Source organism: Epinephelus fuscoguttatus, linkage group LG5, assembly GCF_011397635.1.
Source record: "Epinephelus fuscoguttatus linkage group LG5, E.fuscoguttatus.final_Chr_v1".
Taxonomy (NCBI): Eukaryota; Metazoa; Chordata; class Actinopteri; order Perciformes; family Serranidae; genus Epinephelus; species Epinephelus fuscoguttatus.
The window spans coordinates 5545737-5570452 of record NC_064756.1 but is presented as its reverse complement, the minus strand read 5'-3'; the positions used below and the strand labels follow the sequence as shown (position 1 = coordinate 5570452).

At 40.7% G+C, this 24716-nt stretch overlaps 3 protein-coding genes across 5 annotated transcripts in view; 2 read left to right on the top strand and 1 right to left on the bottom strand.

The window, feature by feature from the left end:
• Positions 1 to 3184: 3184 nt before the first annotated feature.
• Positions 3185 to 24716, top strand: part of LOC125889186 (TLC domain-containing protein 3A-like) — a 198612-nt gene continuing 177080 nt past the window's right edge. Inside the window, exons 1-5 of one of the 2 annotated variants that reach the window (XR_007449419.1) lie at positions 3185 to 3507; positions 4010 to 4093; positions 4716 to 4935; positions 5030 to 5125; positions 5690 to 6473. Coding sequence is in view for 1 of the 2 variants with exons in the window: in XM_049576966.1 (XP_049432923.1) it covers positions 3386 to 3507; positions 4010 to 4093; positions 4716 to 4935; positions 5030 to 5125; positions 5690 to 5986 (819 nt within the window). In the remaining variant the exon portion in view is untranslated. Of the gene's footprint in view, positions 3508 to 4009; positions 4094 to 4715; positions 4936 to 5029; positions 5126 to 5689; positions 6882 to 24716 lie in introns of those variants that run through there. The other variant, XM_049576966.1, reaches the window with a different exon arrangement.
• gemin4 (gem (nuclear organelle) associated protein 4) lies at positions 7840 to 24618 on the bottom strand. Of its 2 annotated transcripts, none has more exons than XM_049576884.1 (6): positions 24351 to 24618; positions 20650 to 22698; positions 20098 to 20254; positions 19683 to 19953; positions 17196 to 17912; positions 7840 to 8778 (listed from the first exon to the last, which is right to left on the bottom strand). In XM_049576884.1, exons 1-6 carry the CDS (start codon positions 24370 to 24372, stop codon positions 8554 to 8556), a joined length of 3441 nt encoding a protein of 1146 aa, XP_049432841.1. In that variant the 5' UTR covers positions 24373 to 24618; the 3' UTR covers positions 7840 to 8553. The 2 variants fall into 2 exon arrangements, with proteins under 2 accessions (XP_049432841.1, XP_049432842.1); XM_049576885.1 differs by lacking the exon at positions 7840 to 8778 and adding an exon at positions 16294 to 16971.
• On the top strand, positions 13060 to 16182 carry LOC125889185 (TLC domain-containing protein 3A-like). Its single transcript, XM_049576965.1, has 5 exons — positions 13060 to 13342; positions 13868 to 13951; positions 14337 to 14556; positions 14643 to 14738; positions 15304 to 16182. Exons 1-5 carry the CDS (start codon positions 13221 to 13223, stop codon positions 15598 to 15600), a joined length of 819 nt encoding a protein of 272 aa, XP_049432922.1. The 5' UTR covers positions 13060 to 13220; the 3' UTR covers positions 15601 to 16182.

Sequence of the window (24716 nt, the reverse complement as noted above, 5' to 3'; positions counted from 1 at the left end):
ACTGAAAAAAAGATTTGAAAGTGAAAAAAAAGATTTGAAACTGAAAAAAATAAGATTTGAAAGTAAAAAAAAAGATTTGAAACTGAAAAAAAGATTTGAAACTGAAAAAAAAAATAAGATTTGAAAGTAAAAAAAAAGATTTGAAACTGAAAAAATAAGATTTGAAACTGAAAAAAATAAGATTTTAAATTGAAAAAAAAAACGATTTGAAAGTAAAAAAAAAGATTTGAAACTGAAAAAATAAGATTTGAAACTGAAAAAAAGATTTGAAACTGAAAAAAAAATAAGATTTGAAAGTAAAAAAAAGATTTGAAACTGAAAAAAAGATTTGAAACTGAAAAAAAATAAGATTTGAAAGGGAAAAAAAAGATTTGAAACTGAAAAAATAAGATTTGAAACTGAAAAAAAAAAGATTTGAAATTGAAAAAAAAAACCGATTTGAAAGTAAAAAAAAAGATTTGAAACTGAAAAAATAAGATTTGAAACTGAAAAAAAAGAGTTGAAAGTGAAAAAAAGATTTGAAACTGAAAAAAAGATTTGAAACTGAAAAAAAATAAGATTTGAAAGTAAAAAAAAGATTTGAAACTGAAAAAATAAGATTTGAAACTGAAAAAAAAGATTTGAAACTGAAAAAAAAATAAGATTTGAAAGTAAAAAAAAGATTTGAAACTGAAAAAAATAAGATTTGAAATTGAAAAAAAAAACCGATTTGAAAGGAAAAAAAAGATTTGAAACTGAAAAAATAAGATTTGAAACTGAAAAAAAAGAGATGAAAGTGAAAAAAAGATTTGAAACTGAAAAAAGATTTGAAACTGAAAAAAAAATAAGATTTGAAAGTAAAAAAAAAGATTTGAAACTGAAAAAATAAGATTTGAAATTGAAAAAAAAAAAGATTTGAAAGTGAAAAAAAAGATTTGAAACTGAAAAAAATAAGATTTGAAAGTGAAAAAAAATAAGATTTGAAAGTGAAAAAAAGATTTGAAACTAAAAAAAGATTTGAAACTGATTTAAAAAAATAAGATTTGAATTTGAAAAAAAAAAACGATTTGAAAGTAAAAAAAAAGATTTGAAACTGAAAAAATAAGATTTGAAACTGAAAAAAAAGAGTTGAAAGTGAAAAAAAGATTTGAAACTGAAAAAAAATAAGATTTGAAAGTAAAAAAAGATTTGAAACTGAAAAAAAAGATTTGAAAGGAAAAAAAAGATTTGAAAGTGAAAAAAAAAGATTTGAAAGTGAAAAAAATAAGATTTGAAAGTGAAAAAAAAAGATTTGAAACTGAAAAAAAAAAAAAGATTTGAAACTGAAAAAATAAGATTTGAAACTGAAAAAAAAGAGTTGAAAGTGAAAAAAAGATTTGAAAGTGAAAAAAGATTTGAAACTGAAAAAAAAATAAGATTTGAAAGTAAAAAAAAGATTTGAAAGTGAAAAAATAAGATTTGAAACTGAAAAAAAGGATTTGAAACTGAAAAAAAATAAGATTTGAAAGTAAAAGAAAAGATTTGAAACTGAAAAAAATAAGATTTGAAATTGAAAAAAAAAAACAATTTGAAAGGGAAAAAAAAGATTTGAAACTGAAAAAATAAGATTTGAAACTGAAAAAAAAGAGATGAAAGTGAAAAAAAGATTTGAAAGTGAAAAAAAGATTTGAAACTGAAAAAAAATAAGATTTGAAAGTAAAAAAAAAGATTTGAAACTGAAAAAAAGATTTGAAACTGAAAAAAAATAAGATTTGAAAGTGAAAAAAAGATTTGAAACTAAAAAAAAAAGATTTGAAACTGAAAAAAATAAGATTTGAATTTGAAAAAAAGAACGATTTGAAAGTAAAAAAAAAAAGATTTGAAACTGAAAAAATAAGACTTGAAACTGAAAAAATAAGACTTGAAACTGAAAAAAAAGAGTTGAAAGTGAAAAAAAAGATTTGAAACTGAAAAAATAAGATTTGAAATTGAAAAAAAAAACCCGATTTGAAAGTGAAAAAAAAGATTTGAAAGGAAAAAAATATTTGAAAGTGAAAAAAAAGATATGAAACGGAAAGAAAAGATTTGAAAGTGAAAAAATAAGACTTGAAACTGAAAAAAAAAGATTTGAAAGGAAAAAAAAGATTTGAAAGTGAAAAAAAAAGATTTGAAACGGAAAAAAAAAAGATTTGAAAGTAAAAAAAAGATTTGAAACTGAAAAAATAAGATTTGAAACTGAAAAAAAAGATTTGAAACTGAAAAAAAAATAAGATTTGAAAGTAAAAAAAAAGATTTGAAACTGAAAAAATAAGATTTGAAATTGAAAAAAAAAACGATTTGAAAGTGAAAAAAAAGATTTGAAACTGAAAAAATAAGATTTGAAACTGAAAAAAAAGATTTGAAAGTGAAAAAAAAGATTTGAAAGTGAAAAAAATAAGATGTGAAAGTGGAAAAAAAAGATTTGAAAGTGAAAAAAAAGATTTGAAACTGAAAAAAAAGATTTGAAAGTGAAAAAAAAGATTTGAAACTGAAAAAAAAGATTTGAAACTGAAAAAAAAGATTTGAAAGTGAAAAAAAAGATTCAAAGCTAAAAAAAAAGAGATTTGAAACTGAAAGAAAAGATTTGAAAGTGAAAGAAAAGATTTGAAAGTGAAAAAAAAAGATTTGAAAGGGAAAAAAAAGATTTGAAAGTGAAAAAAAAAGATTTGAAAGTGAAAAAAAAGATTTGAAACTGAAAAAAAAATAAGATGTGAAAGTGGAAAAAAAAGATTTGAAAGTGAAAAAAATAAGATGTGAAAGTGGAAAAAAAAGATTTGAAAGTGAATACATTGTTGTATTTTTCAAAATTCAAGATCAACACATGAATTTTCAGTTATTGTATTTTTTCAAGTACAAAACATTTGACCCTAATGTAGCTCCACAGCATGGCTGCTTTCCTACACAACAGTGAATGGCTTACTCAGTTTGTGAAGCCACTGTTGAGTTGCTACTTGCCAATTAGCTCAGAGCGCTAGATGACCGTCTTAGGTTCCAGAGGTTGCTCAGAATTGCCTAAAAATGCCCGGACCCGACTCATCGCTGCACAGCAGCTATAATTTGACCTTTGCATCTACTGCATGCCGTACCCATTATTTGGATTGAGCAGAGGTTACTTGAGGTCAACCGTTGCCATTGGTTCAAAGCGCCTCTCTGCCAACCAATTATAATCCTCTAAATAAACTTGTCCGCATAACGAGGAAGTTGAGCAACAATGTAGAAACTCAGAGGTCACAGAGTGTGGACTGTTTTCAGCTGAGTTTCATTAGTCTCTGTCCCACAGTGTCCTCCACTGACCCTCAGTCTGCTGTCTCTGGAGCTGATCAGCCTGTTATCGATCCTGACCTGATGATCAGGGCGGTGTAGCGGCCACAGAGAGAGGAAGAGGATCATGTTTACCGCCTTGGTCTGTGGAGCTGTGGTGTTTCCAGGACTTTTCTTCAGCTTCAGGAAAATACTGACACGTACTTTCACACAGTGGAGTGAAGCCGACGTGGTTTCTGTCAGCGGGAGGTCAGCAGCACCGACACGAGCCGAGTCATTCACGTCACCAAAGTCCTTTAAGAAATGCGTCAATTTAATGTTGTCTGATTGATCTGTCCATTTAAATGCGTTGTTTAGATTTATTTAGTAATTAGTAGTGGTTTATATAAAGAGATGGTACATTCGGCACTAATAAAACGAACCAAGGGCTCGTTTCAGTAAAGTTTCTGTAAGAAAAGTCTTCATTCACTTACATTACGGTACATGCTGCACATTGGAGACGCTGTTATGAACCGTAAGAAAAGTTTGAATTTCACTCGATTATTCGGTCATATGTGTGTGATATCACAGCCGAAGACACCAAAATATACCTCTTAGAGAGTTAAGTTTATAAATAATATTTTATGATGTATGTATCGGTTGCGATAAGCAAAACACTATAAATTATAATGTATTCCAATGGAGTTTCGTGTGGTCTCTTTTCCGGGTTTTTGTGCATATTGGTAATTTTCTTCTGACTCTGTTTCTTCAGGCTGGTCTCTGCCATCCATGCATCTTTGGCTACTGCAGCCGGAGTCATAGTGGTGACGTCCTGCAGGGATGTCATGACTGACAGGTAGGAGAATCACATGAACTTTATAAATAAATATAACTAAGATTTTTAAGCTTTTATCACTAAGAATAAGTCTTCACCCAGTTAACTAACACTAGCGAACTAAATCCTACTTGACCTTAGTGCAGCAAAAGACTCCATCAAATACTCCATCCTTCTCTCCCGCCTTGAAACGGCTCTCATCACCTGCACTGCACCCTCCTGGCTCAGATCCTACCTCTCTTTCATCGGCATAAACTGCAAATCCCCCACTGCTCCCCTCTCCCAAGGTGTTCCCCAAGGTTCAGTTCTCGGCCCCTTTCTCTTCATCCCTGCTCCATTGCTGCTCCCATCCTCTGGAGCTCACTCCCTAAATACATCAGAGACTCCCCCTTCATTCACCACCTTCAAGAAATCCCTCAAAACACACCTCTGCATTGTTTCCCTTCTTACAGATTATTTCATTTTTGTTTTTTCTGTTTTGTTTTGTTGCTCTTGTTCTGCGGAAAGTGTCTTTGAGTATCCAGGAAAGCGGCATATAAATCTGTATTATTGTTAAAATCAGCCAATCTAAAGCTTTTGTGACAAAACAACATGTTGTTTGCACATTAATTAACTCAGTGAATGCTCCCTGTCTCACCGACAGTCACTGGCTGGTCAATGGGTTTGTCATGTTCGGAGCTCCCTACATGGCCTACGACATCTACGCCATGTATCTGAGCCACTACCACACTCAGAGGGTCAGAGGTCACACCAGTTCATACAGTGCCCACTCTCTTCAGACGGTGAAGGCGTTCCTCCGTAAGGACTGCATGTTGGTCCTCCATCATCTGACGCTGCTTCTCGTCTTCCTGCCCATCGCTCTGGTGAGTACGGAGAGGAGTCACTGTGGGTTTGGTGTGAACACACATGTATGTAGGGTCTGACTGAGCCTGACTGTGCGGTGTGTCTGATCTGCAGTTCTTCAGACGGGGACTGGGGGACTTCTTCATCGGCTGCCTGTTCACCACAGAGTTCAGCACGCCTTTCGTCTCTATAGGAAAGATCCTCATCCAGGTAAACTACACGTACAGCTTCGATATCCTTAAATCAGGCCTTTGAGAGAGGACGAGGTTTACAACCATAAAACTGTTCCACAGCCACTAGTGACGTGGATGTTGGATATTTAAGATCTGAGTCTATTTCAGTGCCCAGTGTCAGGGACAGTGTTTCACACTTACATTTAGATGGGTCACTTCCTGTGGGCACGGCGCCCATCAGTGACTCAACACTAGTAATCTGGCAGCTGTGGGAGGTGGAGAAGGAGAAAGTAGAGCGGGTCAAAGGTTCAAAGTCTTGTTCTCCTGTCCACATGTCGAAGTGGGCGAACCCTGATCCCCAGATTGCTCCCAGTGGTGACACCAGCACACAGCTCTGCCGTCAAGCCGACCAGCCACTGGTATTTAAATAAGAGGCTCATTGTGAAGTGTGTTGGATAAAAGTCCAATTTAAAACCTCCTTAATCTTCAGACTCAGTTTCAGTTTTGTTACTTAGAACAGTTTGTTGGATTTCTCCTTCGTCCGTCATCTTGTTCACAGTCTCTCTTCTTCCTCACCCTGACATGTGCCTCTCATACCCAGCTGGGCCTCGACAACACCAGGCTGCACAGAATCAACGGCATCATCGTCCTGTTGAGTTTCTTCACCTGTCGGATCCTGATCTTCCCCTTCATGTACTGGATGTACGGACGGCAGTTTGGGATTCCTCTGCACCGAGTGGCCTTCCACCTGCCTCTGCAGTGCAACGTGGGTAATCTGGTGATCCTGGCTCCGCAGATCTACTGGTTCAACCTGCTGCTGAGGAAAGCCAACAGAGTCTACCTGCGACAGAGGAGAGGGAATGGAGACGGAGACAAAGACAGGCCGAAGACGGACTGAGGAGTCCAAACTGTTTAGGAAATAATCTGGTATTACACTGAGGATGAATGTATGAGAGTATTATGACCACTGTGACGGGAAAAAACATCACAGTGTTTGAGAATAAGTAATTATATGGGGAAAAAGAGTTCAAGTATCTCGGGGTCTTGTTCACGAGTGAGCGCAGAATGGAGCGTGAGATGGATCGGCAGGTTAGTGCGGCTTCTGCAGTGATGTGGGCGCTGCGCCGGTCCGTCGTGGTGAAGAGGAAGCTGAGCCAGAAGGCAAAGCTTTCAATTTACTGGTCCATCTACGTCCCAACCCTCACCTATGGTCATGAGCTCTGGGTAGTGACCAAAAGAATGAGGTTGCAGATACAAGCAGCTGAAATGAGTTTCCTCTGTGGGGTGTCTGGGCTCAGCCTTAGAGATAAGGTGAAAAACTCGGACATCTGGAGGGAGCTCGGAGTAGAGCCGCTGCTCCTTCACGTCGAAAGGGGTCAGTTGAGGTGGTTCAGGCATCTGATCAGGATCCTCCTGGGCGCCTCCTGTTGGAGGTGTTCTGGGCACGTCCCACTGGTAGGAGGCCCCGGGGCAGACCCAGAACACACTGGAGGGATTACATATCTCATCTGGCCTGGGAACACCTTGGGGTCCTCCAGGAGGAGCTGGAAAGTGTTGCTGGGGAGAGGGATGTTTGGGGTGCTTTGCTTGGCCTGCTGCCCCCGTGACCTGGCCCTGGATAAGCGGATGAAAATGGATGGATGGATGGATGGATGGATGGATGGATGGGGAAAAAGAATCCTAATATATTCAGAATAAAGTTGAATTTTATGAGAAAAACTGGTTAAATGTCAGTGAAGATCCTCGGTACTCTCAAGTGCTATATCGTAGGCAACTCAAGCACGTCCAGTTTAGAGCTTAGATCGAGCCCAAAAAATTAGTTGGTTCCATAGCCTAGGTCTGTTATGAGGAGCCCGACCCGTCCAAGCCCGAGGATAGTGATGGGAAATTACGACGGGTCGGGCTCCTCATAACAGACCTAGACAAATATTTAACCTCATATTCAGATTATTATGACTGTTTTATCCCAAAATAATGAGACTTTTCTTCCAATTTTTGACTGTATTCTCAGAATCTAAGATACTTTCTCCTGACTGTGGTCCTAATATCTCATCATACAGAGACGTTTAGTGTTTGTTTTGCACTACATTATTATGAAGCTTTTTTTAAAAGGTGAAGTGTGTAAGATTTAGGAGGATTTGGTGGCGTCTAGCAGAGAATTACAGATTGCAACCAGCTGAAACTTCTCCTGGTTAGAATTCCTTCAGTGTTCATTGTTCAGGAGGTTTTTACCAGGAGCTGAATTATCCACAGAGGTCTCTTCTTCTCCAGAACAAACAGACCAGGTGATTTAAACCACCAGAAACACTGAATAAAGCATGTTCATGTTACAAATCAGTGGTGCTGCTCACTGCAGTTGGGCTTCTTACTACAGTGACTGACATGAAAGCGCAAATGGCCCTCTGTGGAGCCAGTGTGTGTTGTCTGTTCTGGGCTACTGTAGAAACATGGCAGTGCAACATGGTGATCTCTTCAAACAAAGACCTGCTCCTTATGTAGATATAAACGGCTCATTCTAAGGTAACAAAAACATAACGATTCTTATTTTTAAGGTGATTATACACTAAAGAAGATCTCCCTCAAGTTCTACACACTGAACCTTTAACTATAAATTTTGTTTGTCTCCTGTTACAATGTCACAAAACTGTTTTAAATGTTGTGTTACAGCTGTTACAGTACGTTGTTAAAGCTTTACTAAATGGTGCAATGCAGAGAATATTTTTGTACAAATAAAAAGTACTTAAAAATTACATGTTGATAATGTTCTGCAGAAAACATACTGTCTGAGCCATCACGTCCTGTTGATGAACCAGATGTTCAGCTTTGGTTTCAGAGTATAAATGAATATTACTGATGCAGCACAGGAGGTCATCTGCTGTGAAATATCGGCCTTTTATTCACCCACCATTTTGTAATTACTTCTTTAAGTATCTTCATGTAGTCTATGACACTGACAACAGAAACAGTATCCTTATTTTATTAGTAAATTAGCTTTATACCTACAGAGAACATTTGAGCATTTGAGAACCAAAGCTCTTCAGTGGAATACAGATCAAAAAATCAGCGTGTCTTAATCAAGCATCGACCTCTGAGACTGACAAATGAAACCAAACGTAAGTGCCAAAAACTGAAGTTCATTGAATGGCCACTTGAGGCTGGCTCCAAAAAACAGACTCAGCCCCTGTGTTAGAATGTCCAACTTTACAGCAGAAATAAGGCCCAAAGTTACATCTATTTATGGGCAGGGTTGAGTGACAGGCTGTCTGCTGATTGTGTCCTCAACCTCTCAGTGAGATCCACCCCTCACTCCTCCACAGCTCCAGCCTCTTGCCCAAATATGTTCACTTCTGGCTCCAAAAAACCAAGATGGCGACCACCAAAATGCAGAACTCAAGGCTTCAAAATGGCTACAAACCAGTGTGTGACATCACGGTAGCTACGTCATTATTTGAACAGTCTACAGTCTCAAGCAGCAGACAACACAAGCTGAGCGATCTTCTGCTGCAGGGCGGCCTTCATCTCCTGGTTCTCCAGGTTGTCTGTGATGGTGGAGAAGAAGTGACGGGTGTTGACGCTCTCCAGCGCGCTGCTGCTGCTGTGTGGGAAAGCGGCCATGATGGCCTCATAGTGGCTGAGGATCTCCAGACTGGACAGGAACAAGGGTTCACTCTGGCCTCCTGGCATCATCACCTGGAGAAGGACATTTAACGGCTGAGACTTTCATCTAGGTTTACGAGTATTAACACATTTTGCTTTAATATACTGCCATCAAAATATCATCTACTGGTATCTTACATCTAAAATGCTGGTATTCTGACTTTCAATAACTCAGCACTCTGCTATGTGAAGAATAATGCCTGAGAAGTTGCACTTTTTTGTTGTCTGTGGTTACACATATAACCCTAGCTCCATCATCTTTAGCTTAGACATCTTTACCTGGAGTTTAATACAGATGCATTAATCAAGAACTGAAAACACACAAGTACGTCACTGGTTACTAAAAGTTAATTCGCACCTTCCAGCCAATCAGAGCCTAGACTCCTCAGTGGCTGTGGTTTTAATAATTCATACCTGGATGTGCTGAACGTGGCAGAAGAGCTGGCTGAGCACAAACAGGACTTCTTGGCTGGGAACTGTCTCCACCTCGTCCTCTATTTGAGACTCTTTGGATTTATGAGGACAGCCCTCTGCTTGTTGAGTGTCTTTGGATGTTTTAAGAGCTTTAACTGAAGTGCAGGCAGCAGAGGAGGAGGATGAACCATCATGGAAGGACAAGTCCCTGAGCAGAGGTTACTTGGGGTCAACCGTCGCCATTGGTTCAAAGCGCCTCTCTGCCAACCAATTATAATCCTCTTAGGGTGACCATATTTTGATTTCCAAAAAGAGGACACTTGGCCGGCCACGACATAGCCTACTTAAATGATACTCGCAGTTTACTCAAAGATGCCTTATCATTTAAATATATGTGAAGTTTATATGTATGGATAAAAAATTCAGTTATATTACAAAATAATATCTCTCAAAGACAGAAACTCAAATAGGCCCCTATAGATAGGGGACACACACACACACACTAGAGTGTGGCTACCCGATCCGAGCCCGACGGGTCCCGACGGGTCGGGCCAGGTTCGGTCAAAAATGTATAAATTGTATTCGGGCTCGGGTCGGATACGGTCAGCTTTCAGTGAAAATGTAGTGTAAAAATAAATAAAAATCCTATTGTCTGTCCTGTTTATTGCTTTGGCTCTGTTATTTACGTGACAACACCTGAACATAACACACACACACACACACACATTGGCTGTGTGTTTCTATCTCTCTCCTCGCTGGAAGCCTCGGACCTCCAGCCGCCCGCCTCCGCCTTGATTAAACGCTGAAAATTAAATAAAAGAGGGAGACAGGTTTTTCCTATTTTATCTTATTCTGTTACTCCCATCTCAAACATGGAGGTCTCCCTCTCAGCGGAGCACACATGGTGCATATGGCAAGCCGTTTTAACATTTAATCACTAAGTCCGACTATCCGGAATTACCATTATAGATATCTATAACGTCATTTTGACTAGTAGTAATGTCATTGTGACTAGTATGAATTTTAATTTAAGATATCTGTAACGTCATTCTGACTAGTCAAAACTGAATTACAGATATCTGTAATTCAGTTTTGACTAGTAAGATTCAAACTATTTTTACCATTCATGTGTATGGGGTTTGTCATTATAGATATCTACAATTACATTATGACTATCTGTAATTCCAGTCTGAGATATCTACAACGTCATTTTGACTAGTCATAATTCAGGATATCTGGCGTCATTTTGACTAGTCATAATTCAGTTACGGATATCTACAACGTCATTTTCACTAGTCATAATTCAGTTGCGGATATCTACAACGTCATTTAGACTAGTCATAATTCAGTTGCGGATATCTACAACGTCATTTAGACTAGTCATAATTCAGTTACGGATATCTACAACGTCATTTAGACTAGTCATAATTCAGTTGCGGATATCTATAACGTCATTTTGACCAGTCATAATTCAGTTACGGATATCTATAACGTCATTTTCACTAGTCATAATTCAGTTACGGATATCTATAACGTCATTTTGACTAGTCATAATTCAGTTACAGATATCTACAACGTCATTTAGACTAGTCATAATTCAGTTACAGATATCTACAACGTCATTTTGACTAGTCATAGTAGATATCTACAACGTCATTTTGACCAGTCATAATTCAGTTACAGATATCTACAACGTCATTTTGACAAGTCATAATTCAGTTACAGATATCTACAACGTCATTTTGACTAGTCATAGTAGATATCTACAATGTCATTTTGACTAGTCATAATTCAGTTACGGATATCTACAACGTCATTTTGACTAGTCATAATTCAGTTGCGGATATCTACAACGTCATTTTGACAAGTCATAATTCAGTTGCGGATATCTACAACGTCATTTTGACTAGTCATAATTCAGTTGCGGATATCTACAACATCATTTTGACTAGTCATAATTCAGTTGCGGATATCTACAACGTCATTTTGACAAGTCATAATTCAGTTACAGATATCTACAACGTCATTTTGAATAGTCATAATTCAGTTGCGGATATCTACAACGTCATTTTGACAAGTCATAGTAGATATCTACAACGTCATTTTGAATAGTCATAATTCAGTTACAGATATCTACAACGTCATTTTGAATAGTCATAATTCAGTTACAGATATCTACAACGTCATTTTGACTAGTCATAGTAGATATCTACAACGTCATTTTGAATAGTCATAATTCAGTTGCGGATATCTACAACGTCATTTTGACAAGTCATAATTCAGTTACAGATATCTACAACGTCATTTTGACTAGTCATAGTAGATATCTACAACGTCATTTTGACTAGTCATAATTCAGTTACGGATATCTACAACGTCATTTTGACTAGTCATAATTCAGTTGCGGATATCTACAACGTCATTTTGACTAGTCATAATTCAGTTGCGGATATCTACAACGTCATTTTGACAAGTCATAATTCAGTTGCGGATATCTACAACATCATTTTGACTAGTCATAATTCAGTTGCGGATATCTACAACGTCATTTTGACTAGTCATAATTCAGTTGCGGATATCTACAACATCATTTTGACTAGTCATAATTCAGTTGCGGATATCTACAACGTCATTTTGACAAGTCATAATTCAGTTACAGATATCTACAACATCATTTTGACTAGTCATAATTCAGTTGCGGATATCTACAACGTCATTTTGACTAGTCATAATTCAGTTACAGATATCTACAACGTCATTTTGAATAGTCATAATTCAGTTACAGATATCTACAACGTCATTTTGACAAGTCATAATTCAGTTACAGATATCTACAACATCATTTTGACTAGTCATAGTAGATATCTACAACATCATTTTGACCAGTCATAATTCAGTTACGGATATCTACAACGTCATTTTGACTAGTCATAATTCAGTTACAGATATCTACAACGTCATTTTGACTAGTCATAATTCAGTTACAGATATCTACAACGTCATTTTGACAAGTCATAATTCAGTTACAGATATCTACAACGTCATTTTGACAAGTCATAATTCAGTTACGGATATCTACAACGTCATTTTGACTAGTCATAATTCAGTTGCGGATATCTATAACGTCATTTTGACTAGTCATAATTCAGTTACAGATATCTACAACGTCATTTAGACTAGTCATAATTCAGTTACAGATATCTACAACGTCATTTTGACTAGTCATAATTCAGTTGCGGATATCTACAACGTCATTTAGACTAGTCATAATTCAGTTGCGGATATCTACAACGTCATTTTGACTAGTCATAATTTAGTTGCTGATATCTACAACGTCATTCTGACTATCTGAAACTCAATTCAAGATATCTAGAAAGGACCATGTAGATATCTTCAACTGATGATAATTAAAGATATCTTGAACTTGAATTATGACTAGTTAAAATTAAATTGTAGATATCTCAAACTGGAATTACAGATATCCACAATTCAGTTGCAGATATCCGCAACTACATTGGAGATATCTGTAATGACAAACCCCATACACATGAATGGCAAAAATACTTTGAATCTTACTAGTCAAAACTGAATTACAGATATCTGTAACTGTAGTTTTGACTAGGCAAAATTATGTTGCAGATATCAGTAATGAATATCCAGTCAGCGATTAAATGTTAAAACGGCTTGCCATACACGCCCGGCTTGTTAAACAGCCTGTAACCATGACAACTGTGTGACGCAAACTCAGTGCTTTAGTCATTAAATAATGGGCTCGGTTCGGTTTCGGACATAACAAAACACAGTGACTGTCGGGTTTGGACAGAAATATGCGGCCGTGCCGCACTCTAACACACACACACACACACACACACACACACACACACACACACACACACACACACACAAGGAAAACCGGACATTATCATCAGTTTATAAACACCCCCCGGACAGGACGTCAAAAGAGGACATGTCCGGGCAAAAGAGGACTTTTGATCAGCCTGTTATCGATCCTGACCTGATGATCAGGGCGGTGTAGCGGCCACAGAGAGAGGAAGAGGATCATGTTTACCGCCTTGGTCTGTGGAGCTGTGGTGTTTCCAGGACTTTTCTTCAGCTTCAGGAAAATACTGACACGTACTTTCACACAGTGGAGTGAAGCAGATGTGGTTTCTGTCAGCGAGAGGTCAGCAGCACCGACACGAGCCGAGTCATTCACGTCACCAAACTCCTTTAAGAAATGCGTCAATTTAATGTTGTCTGATTGATCTGTCCATTTAAATGCGTTGTTTAGATTTATTTAGTAATTAGTAGTGGTTTATATAAAGAGATGGTCCATTCGGCACTAATAAAACGAACCAAGGGCTCGTTTCAGTAAAGTTTCTGTAAGAGTCCTCATTCACTTACATTACGGTGCATACGCTGCACATTGGAGACGCCGTTACGAGCCGTAAGAAAAGTTTGAATTTCACTCGATTATTCGGTCATATATGTGTGATATCACAGCCGAAGACACCAAAATATACCTCTTAGAGAGTTAAGTTTATAAATAATATTTTATGATGTATGCATCGGTTGCGATAAGCAAAACACTATAAATTATAATATATTCCAATGGAGTTTCGTGTGGTCTCTTTTCCGGGTTTTAATTAATTTAGTTGTGTTTGTTTTTGTGCATATTGGTAATTTTCTTCTGACTCTGTTTCTTCAGTCTGGTCTCTGCCATCCATGCATGTTTGGCCACAGCAGCCGGAGTCATAGTGGTGACGTCCTGCAGGGATGTCATGACTGACAGGTAGGAGAATCACATGAACTTTATAAGTAAATAGAACTAAGATATTTAAGCTTTTATCACTCTCCAACCCTCTCCATTGCTGCTCCCATCCTCTGGAGCTCACTCCCTAAATACATCAGAGACTCCCCCTTCATTCGCCACCTTCAAGAAATTCCTCAAAACACACCTCTGCATTGTTTCCCTTCTTACAGATTATTTCATTTTTGTTTTTTCTGTTTTGTTTTGTTGCTCTTGTTCTGCGTAAAGTGTCTTTGAGTATCCAGGAAAGCGCCATATAAATCCAGTGTATTATTGTTAAAATCAGCCAATTTAAAGCTTTTGTGACAAAACAACATGTTGTTTGCACATTAATTAACTCAATGAATGCTCCCTGTCTCACCGACAGTCACTGGCTGGTCAATGGGTTTGTCATGTTCGGAGCTCCCTACATGGCCTACGACATCTACGCCATGTATCTGAGCCACTACCACACTCAGAGGGTCAGAGGTCACACCAGTTCATACAGTGCCCACTCTCTTCAGACGGTGAAGGCGTTCCTCCGTAAGGACTGCATGTTTGTCCTCCATCATCTGACGCTGCTTCTCGTCTTCCTGCCCATCGCTCTGGTGAGTACGGAGAGGAGTCACTGTGGGTTTGGTGTGAACACACATGTATGTAGGGTCTGACTGAGCCTGGTGTGTCTGATCTGCAGTTCTTCAGACGGGGACTGGGGGACTTCTTCATCGGCTGCCTGTTCACCACAGAGTTCAGCACGCCTTTCGTCTCTATAGGAATGATCCTCATCCAGGTAAACTACACGTACAGCTTCGATATCCTTAAATCAGGCCTTTGAGAGAGGACGAGGTTTACAACCATAAAACTGTTCCACAGCCACTAGTGACGTGGATGTTGGTATATTTAAAGATCTGAGTCTATTTCAGTGCCCAGTGTCAGGGACAGTGTTTCACACTTACATTTAGATGGGTCACTTCCTGTGGGCACGGCGCCCATCAGTGACTCAACACTAGTAATCTGGCAGCTGTGGGAGGTGGAGAAGGAGAAAGTAGAGCGGGTCAAAGGTTCAAAGTCTTGTTCTCCTGTCCACATGTCGAAGTGGGCGAAACCCTGATCCCCAGATTGCTCCCAGTGGTGACACCAGCACACAGCTCTGCCGTCAAGCCGACCAGCCACTGGTATTTAAATAAGAGGCTCATTGTGAAGTGTGTTGGATAAAAGTCCAATTTAAAACCTCCTTAATCTTCAGACTCAGTTTCAGTTTTGTTACTTAGAACAGTTTGTTGGATTTCTCCTTCGTCCGTCATCTTGTTCACAGTCTCTTCTTCCTCACCCTGACATGTGCCTCTCATACCCAGCTGGGCCTCGACAACACCAGGCTGCACAGAATCAACGGCATCATCGTCCTGTTGAGTTTCTTCACCTGTCGGATCCTGATCTTCCCCTTCATGTACTGGATGTACGGACGGCAGTTTGGGATTCCTCTGCACCGAGTGGCCTTCCACCTGCCTCTGCAGTGCAACGTGGGTAATCTGGTGATCCTGGCTCCGCAGATCTACTGGTTCAACCTGCTGCTGAGGAAAGCCAACAGAGTCTACCTGCGACAGAGGAGAGGGAATGGAGACGGAGACAAAGACAGGCCGAAGACGGACTGAGGAGTCCAAACTGTTTAGGAAATAATCTGGTTTTACACTGAGGATGAATGTATGAGAGTATTATGACCACTGTGACGGGAAAAAACATCACAGTGTTTGAGAATAAGTAATTATATGGGGAAAAAGAATCCTAATATATTCAGAATAAAGTTGAATTTTATGAGAAAAACTGGTTAAATGTCAGTGAAGATCCTCGGTACTCTCAAGTGCTATATCGTAGGCAACTCAAGCACGTCCAGTTTAGAGCTTAGATCGAGCCCAAAAAAGTAGTTGGTTCCATAGCCTAGGTCTGTTATGAGGAGCCCGACCCGTCCAAGCCCGAGGATAGTGATGGGAAATTACGAACGGCTTATTCTAAGGTAACAAAAACACAACGATTCTTATTTTCAGGTGATTATACACTAAAGAAGATCTCCCTCAAATTCTACACGCTGAACCTTTAACTATAAATTTTATTTCACCTGTTACCATGTGACACAATTGTTGTGTTACAGCTGTTACAGTACGTTGTTAACGCTTTACTAAATGGTGCAATGCAGAGAATATTTTTGTACAAATAAAAAGAACTTTTAAACAACATAAGTATTTCTGTGCTTCTGAGGGGCTCGAAAACACAAGGTGTCCCAGGTTAACTGTACATCTGTAGAAAACATACTGTCTGAGCCATCACGTCCTGTTCATGAACCAGATGTTCGGCTTTGGTTTCAGAGTAGAAATGAATATTACTGATGCAGCACAGGAGGTCATCTGCTGTGAAATATCTGCCTTTTATTCACTCAGATTCCCAGCCCATCATTTTGTAATAACTTCAAGTAGCTTCTTGCAGTGCATGACAAACAATATCCTTATTTTATCAGTAAATTAGCTTTATATCTACAGAGAAAATTTGAGCATTTGCCATCTAAATCTCTTTAGTGAATACAGATAAAAAAAATCAATGTGTCTGAAGCAAGCGGTGACCTCTGAGACTGAAAAATGAAACCAATGTGGAAGTGCCAAAAACTGCAGTTCATTAAACGGCCACTTGAGGCTGGCACCAAAAAACCAAGATGGCGACCACCAAAATGCAGAACTCAAGGCTTCAAAATGGCTACAAACCAGTGTGTGACGTCACGGTAGCTACATCCATTATTAAAACAGTGTACAGTCTCAAGCAGCAGACAACACAAGCTGAGCGATCTTCTGCTGCAGGGCGGCCTTCATCTCCTGGTTCTCCAGGTTGTCTGTGATGGTGGAGAAGAAGTGACGGGTGTTGTCGCTCTCCAGCGTGCTGCTGCTGTGTGGGAAAGCGGCCATGATGGCCTCATAGTGGCTGAGGATCTCCAGACTGGACAGGAACAAGGGTTCACTCTGGCCTCCTGGCATCATCACCTGGAGAAGGACATTTAACGGCTGAGACTTTCATCTAGGTTTACGAGTATTAACACATTTTGTTTTAATATATTGCCATCAAAATATCATCTACTGGTATCTCAAGCGCATTAATCTAGAACTGAAAACACGCAAGTACGTCACTGGTTACTAAAAGTTAATTCACACCTTCCAGCCAATCAGAGCCTAGACTCCTCAGTGGCTGTGGTTTTAATAATTCATACCTGGATGTGCTGAACGTGGCAGAAGAGCTGGCTGAGCACAAACAGGACTTCTTGGCTGGGAACTGTCTCCAACTCGTCCTCCATTTGAGACTCTTTGGATTTATGAGGACAGCCCTCTGCTTGTTGAGTGTCTTTGGACGTTTTAAGAGCTTTAACTGAAGTGCAGGACGGATTGGAGTCTCTAGACGCTGGTGTTTTAGGGGAAGCAGAGACAGTCAGAGCACCAGACGAAGGAAGCGGCAGCTTGGCTCTGATGGAGTTCATCATCTCCCTCACAGCGTGAGCGTACAACCTGCCAACGTGCGCCCAGCCGTCCACTGACAGCCAGTCAGAGCAGCTGGAGCCGCAGAGCAGCTGGAAGACTCGCAGCAGGAAGACAGACAGGCGGAGCTCACATGAAAACCTCCTCAGGTCCAGGAGGGGCAGGTAGTCCACATACTCCAGCGAGAAGGGAATGTGCAGGCGGCCTGAGGTGATGAGCTCCCTCAGGACTCTGAGCAGTCTGGTCCACTGGGACACGGAGCACCAGGGCAGGGTCTGGGTCACAGCCACCAGCAGGCCTTTGCTGAACATGCCGACATGGTCGGGCCGACGCTGGTCCAGGGAGAGACGGGACAACATGGTGGACTGGAGAAAGTCTGATGTAGAGCAGCACTCCATCCAGGCCAACAGACCTGTCCCCTGGCCATACTGAGGCAGGTCCAAACCAGACCACTCCTACAGAGGAGGGGAGACAACATGATATATCAGAAGGAATAGTCAGAAACAGAATCATGGCAGCACTGCACATGCCAAAGACAATAATGCAACCATCCTTTGGGTTAATCAGTAAAAAATGCCACGTTTCAGCTGTTATTAATCCTGCTGCAGAGAGCAACGTTCACACAGCTGATCATTAACTGTGAAAAGATTATTTTATAGCATTTCTGCAATAAACATGTAACAGAAGGACCTGAATCAGGGTTCACACATTTTCACGGACAAAATGTCAAAGCTCTTCCATGACTTTTCAAGGACACATAATAAAAGTTTCATTTCAGAAAAGCATGCACTTCACCGTGTCTGCTGCACTCACCGGCCTGGTTACAGTACTTTTCCACACACACACACACACACACACACACACACACACACACACACACACACACATATGCAGGAGAGTCTCACTTCCCATAACAAACACCACCACACTACGTCACATATACACGTAACGTCTAAAAGCAGAAGGCTTGGCCGCTATAAGTCATGGAGAATGAGAACTGTGCAAGTTTTACATTTGTATCAAGCATCAGATAAGTTGAGTTAATTTGTCTTTCTTGACATTGCATGTCCTTCGATGTGACTATTGTGCATCACAGTGTCGATGCTGAAACGATACATCGTGCAGCCCTGAGCTGATGCATATCAGAGCTACGTTATGCCAACGGCTAACTTACAGAAAATAAATCCACTGTCATGTTACATGATGTGGAAGGTTATCCCTGGAAGATTACTGTAACACTTCATTTTATTACAAAGTCCAGTGAGTTTTTCAAAACCTTCAATGATTTTTACTAATTCCATGACTTTTCCAGGTTTTCCATGACCCTGGATAAAAAAAAGCATGGTCAAAATTAGAGCATCAGAGGCCGAGATACCCTGACTTTTAGTCCTTAGTTTGGATCAAGCTCCAAGAACACTGGGTTCTACATTTCCCATAAAGGGCCGTACACATGCCGCGTTTTTTGCGCCCTGAAATCTATTGTTTTCGATGGAGACGTGCGGCAGGTGTGCTCAAACGCCAGAGCGACGCCGTTGCGAAATGCACATGTTCTCAAGCACCTATTTTCCATGGCACCCCTGAGATCAATTAGAGTTGAACTTTTGGATCGCAGCAGCGGGCGCCGCATGTCACGTGATGAAAAACAGCCAATCACAGCCTACGGATATCTTTCCTTCTTCCGTAAATATCAGTCTGTGATAAATATGAAGAGGAAGCTGATCATGTTAGAGAAGGGCTGCCAGAGCTTTACATCGGTCCCAAAGACAATATTTTAGGCCTACACACAAAGAGCACCTGGAAGAAGATCAGCTCTGCACTCAAGATTTCAGGGAAACAGACTCTGATACGATGCTTGTTAAGGTTGCTTAGCAACTTCAGACGCAACCTGACTCAGCGCTCTTGAAAGTTGGCACAGAGCAGACACAGCAGTTGCACTCAGCGCCCGACCTTGTGTTTTACAGGCGGTAAAAGATGTGGCATGTGTATCGCCCCTAATGCAGCAAACAAATACCCAATTTTTTGACACAGGTTTTCTGTTGAAGCTCAGGTAACCATGACGACATCATGGTCACATGATCAGGATTATTTGATCTGACTCGACAAATCTCTTCAAAGCCACAGAGGACACTGTGAGGGTCTACACTCGATGATACCTTCATATCTTTGCACATCTTACTGCCCTTAAAAGAAACTCTGGATTAAAAAAAATCCAGATGAGTTCTCACCTGCTCAGGTAGATCACACACAGTCAGCAGAGAGGAGGGGACCTCGTTTTTAAAGTGTTTTCCCCAAACAGGCTTCAGGTGGAAACGAACGGTCCAGTCCAGTTCCTCCATTTTGTTGTAGAGCCAGAACAGAGCTCTGGACCAGCTGCTGGGAGCAGCCGCCACCTCTGCACCCAACACCTGCCCCAGTGTGGTCAGCACCGACACCAGCAGCTCCTTGGTGTCCATAGACCAGTGGTGGAGGCTGCCCTCTGGTGGCTGCTCCCAACACCTACAGAGGTGTCAACGGAGAGTTGGTGAAATCAAAAGCAGGTTAGAGTCGTCACTTAAAAAGATTTGGTTCAGGAATGAAAGTGTAATATAAGAGGGTATGTGGATCTGGATTGAAGCCTGTAGAAAGAATTATCTGACAAACCTGAGAGTCTGGTTGAGCAGCTGGGCCAGGATGTAGAGAAGAGGAAAGGGAGAGCAGTCCAACACCCAGTGAGGAGATGAGGCTGGTTCCTGGACGTCCACAGACAAAGCAGTGTGGAGAAGCTGCAGACTCAGTTCTATATCAAAGGAGCTTTGACCTGGAGGGAATGCAAAGAGGTTCGTTAGAGCAGAGAGACTCCTTTACATTCTAATGTAAATTTTATCTGGGTGTGTAAGTCCGACTTTGAGAAATCGACTTCAGTCGCACTAACACATTTACATGTATTTTAAAAGTCTGGCTTTAGTTGGACTTACACAATAAACCAGTTTTCTACGCAGTATGATGACTGTCAATATTAATATCACAGTAAACCTTACAACTGGTAACTGCTGCATCCATATCACTGATATATAATTAATATATTATGAGGCCACTATCAGCCTCATACTGGTTTAACTGTCTAATTTATTGTTGCATAACTGCACAGAAGAGATTCATAGACACACATTTACGCCTGGACGGAGACACATTAGCTGTATGAAGGACACTCACGACTGGCAGCGGAAAGATTAGGCAGGACGAAGATGTTCACGACCTCCTGAGGTGTCAGAAAGCTTTGCTTCTTGTCTTCCTCTCCTTCAGCTGTCATGACAGGCGCCATCAGCAGACCGAGATACTGGAGGAACTGATCTTTTTCATTGGCAGTCAGTGATTTGGTCTTAATCATCTCCTGCAGACACCTGCAGAGCAGAGCACTTCCACTCAGCGCATCCTCTCCGTCTTCATCACTCTGAGCTTCATCTTTTCCTTCCCTCTGTCCTCTGAGTCCAGGCAGCTGCTGTAGGATCTTCGCCATCAGAGAGAAAGCACCTTTATTGAAAACAGCTGAATGACAACAGGACCTTACGGCCGCTTCCGGGTTCTGAAACACAACTCTGGCCACTAAAGAGACTGCTGTGTTCAGATTGCCCTGCGACGCCACCGCTGACGCTGTGCCACCTCCTTGGATGATGCAGTTGAAGGCCATGTTGAGCTCCTGCTCAAACCCACTAGTCACGGCAGAGGGGACAGGGCACCCAAAGAACCCCCTGCTGGACAGTCTCAACATGGCAGCCAATGCTTTGTTCTTGTCTTCCAAGGAAAGTGCAGAGAAAATGTCTGTGGTGACTTTCATCAGCTTCCTGCACTGGCTCACATCAGCGCTCTCACTGTGGAGTTTACTCATGAGGGTGGAGGTGAGTTTGATCAGCGTGTCGTGCTGCTGGAAGGCTGCTTGGTTCTTTTCCAGGCAGTCCATCCAGAGCTCATCACAGGCAGCCCAGCTCTTCTCACTGGCAAATAACACCGCAAAGTTCTGATAGTCCTCCAGGCGGTGGCTGATGATGAACGTGGTGACCCTCATGTTCACCTCAGGGGTGCTCTCTGTGGCAGGGAAAGCCAGTGACGCCAGCAAACCTCTGAGTGTGTTCTTCTCAGTCTCTCCATCATCGATTTCAGTCATTGTTTCAGGCACTTGTGCTTTCAGTAGAGCTGTCAGGACTCTCTGTACACTTTGTTCCAGTTTAAACACTGAGTAACTCGGATCAGAGCCATCACACACTTTCAGGAGCCCGCTGTTTTGCCAAAACTGAGCAAGTTCTGTTATAATCTTCAGGGCTTCACCCAGCTTCATCCTGCTGCACTGAAACTGAGATGGTGTGTAAGATGCACGTAGGTCTCTCTGCGCCTCCCGGATGAGATCAGGACTCAGTTTCTCATCATTCTTTTCTCTGATGCTCACAACTTTAGACAAGATGTGCATCTTCTCTTTGGTTGGAAGTACGACTGCTTGGTCTATGAGGAAGGCTGTATAAAGAGCATCCAGAGAAATGGAGAGGGCCTGGAGGCAAAGGTCTGTTGTCGATATGTGATCTTTCATGTCTTTAAGTGCATTAAAGAGAATGTGCAGGACATCAGTGGTTGGTGAGGACGCTGGCAGATCTGATGCATCAAGCTTTTGCCTCTTGGCGGCCTGAGGGGACAGACCAGAAGACTCAGATGAGAGACGAGCAAACTGTCTGGAAAACATCGTCTCTCCACTGTCCTCTCCTCCTGCTTCAGTCTCATCTTTGCCTTTCCACAGTTCCCACCACACCTCCAGAAAAAGTCGAACATCGTCCTCTTTGGTAGGGCTGCTCCTCACGTGCTGCACAAACAGTTCGAGCTCAGCACAGATCTGAGATCCAGGAAGATACAAGAGTAGATGTGCATATATCTGAGCAGCTGCCAACGACTTAACCAATTCCAGCAGGACAACACGGTTGACCTCAGGGAGGCCGTTCTGGAGGGGGAAGAAAGGGTTCTCCCTCCAGGCCATCTCTACGTCCTCTCCGCTCTCCCTGGACAACACCTTCAGCCACACAGCACAAACTAGTTTCTTTATCCAGCTGAGAGACGTTGTGGAGAGACGACCTGGGAGTTCATCCTGTCCGCAGATTTCTCTGACTGCCTCCAGGACTGGATGTCCCACCCTGCTCCAGTCAGCTTTCTGAAGCGAGGACAGGGATGAGGGGTGACACAGTTTATCAGCCAGGAGGAAAGCACCCTGAAGAACAGCTGATTCTGAAAGCACAAGAGAGCAGGCGTCAGAACTGAGGGAAAAAAAGGGGACAGCTGTGATGACACAACCAGTGTTGCAACTAAAATTGATTTTAATTAGCGATTAATCTGCAGGTTATTGTTTCAGTTAATCCTTTTGTCTATTAAAAAAAGGATTAACATGGTCATTGTATTGTCCTAGAGCCCACAGTGCCATCAATAAATTCCTTGTTTTGTACAGCTGACAGTCCAAAACCCAAAAATGTTCAGCTTACTATTACAGCTGCAACAATTAAGCAATTAGATGTCAACTATTAAATTAATCACTACTTAATTTTAAATGGATTAACTGGTTTGAGAATTTTTTAAAGAAAAAAGTTGAAATTCTCTGATTCAAGCTTCTTAAATGTGAATGTTTCTCTGGTTTCTTTCCACCTTTATGACCATAAACTGAATATATTTGGGTTGTGAACAAAACAAGACATTAAAGGGCCTCACCTCAGCTTTTAAAAACAATAACTGACATTTTACACCATTTTTTGCAAATTTATCAAGGTTCCCACACATTTTCATGAATAAAATTTCACTTTCGTGACTTTTCAAGGACCCATAATAAAATTTTCATTTCAGAAGCATGCACTTCACTGTGTCTGCTGCACTTGCCGGCCTGGTTACGGTACTTTCCTACACACACATGCAGAGTCTCACTTCCCATAACAAACACCGCCACACTACGCCACATTTACACGTAACATCTAAAAGCAGAAGGCTTGGCCGGTACAAGTCAAAAGTCAGAGAGTGTATTTGGTCAGAAATATTGTTATGTTCCATTTTGTCTTCCAGTCCCAGCATTCATGAAATACTTATGAGGGGAGTTAAAAATATCGAGATATATATCATGTATTGAGATATCAATATTGTTTTCAGGACATATTACCCAGCCCCACTTAAAACCATATCACACAGTATGGAGCACAAACGTTACAGACAATAAGTGATAACAGAAATATGGCACATGGCATGGCTAAAATACAACAAATGTTACTTAAACAAAGGGAGGACATTTTTCAAGTAAGCACCTCTTTTACAAGTGACTTTTGTCTTATCTGAGTGTATTGAGATGGGAGAATTAATTTAAACATAGATGGACAAACAATACTTTGGCAAATACCTTTCTCTGTAAGCCATAAAGCTTACATTTTGACATTCAGACAAAATACCATTCTCGTGGCCCACACAGATCTGCTGGTTTCTATCCAGCCCTTTATATCTTCCACTGACTTTAGAAACTCTAGTGTTGTTAACTCTAAAGTTACAAAAGGCCTGTCTGTGCTTTTCATGCAGCAGATGCTCCTCCAGTTCAAACTCTTGATTAATTTGGACATTTATATGTCACATGATGTCATACCTCTAAACTCACTTTGGCAGTTTTGCATGAACTGATTTTAGCCACTGTTCATCAGTTAGTTTCAATCTTTGATTCTGGATTTTCCTGACATTCTCACAGCCTTCTTCCGACAAAATAAGATAACAGTATCAACTACTAGTTAAAGCAGAGACTAACGTTACTAAGAGACGGCAATCTTTTGGGATAAACGGCATTGCTTACGAAGATGGCAGCTTGAAAAAAATAAATAAATGTAGCGTCATATACTTGTATTAAAAGTTTATCTTACCTTTGTTCACCTTGAGTGTCATAGTTGCTGGATGTATCTAAATGCAGCTAAGCTAACGTTAGTTTGCTAATGTTCGTCCGGTTTTTAATACCCGGAAATGAGCTGTATCACAGCGGCTCGGTCAGAATAATCTATCTAGTCCATTAAAGCACTAATACTGCACATTATAGCGCACTGTAGCTCATAAAATCAAATTAAATCTGACAACTTCATCCGTTTTCACACGTTGTCAGTAGCATGTCAACAATTCGTATAAAGCGCTTCCGCCATTCCGCGTCAACGTGTCTGTAGCAAAGAGGGCCCCGCTCAGGTGTTCACATGTGCTCACAGCGCCACACAGGACGGAGTCGGTACTGCAGGTTTAAA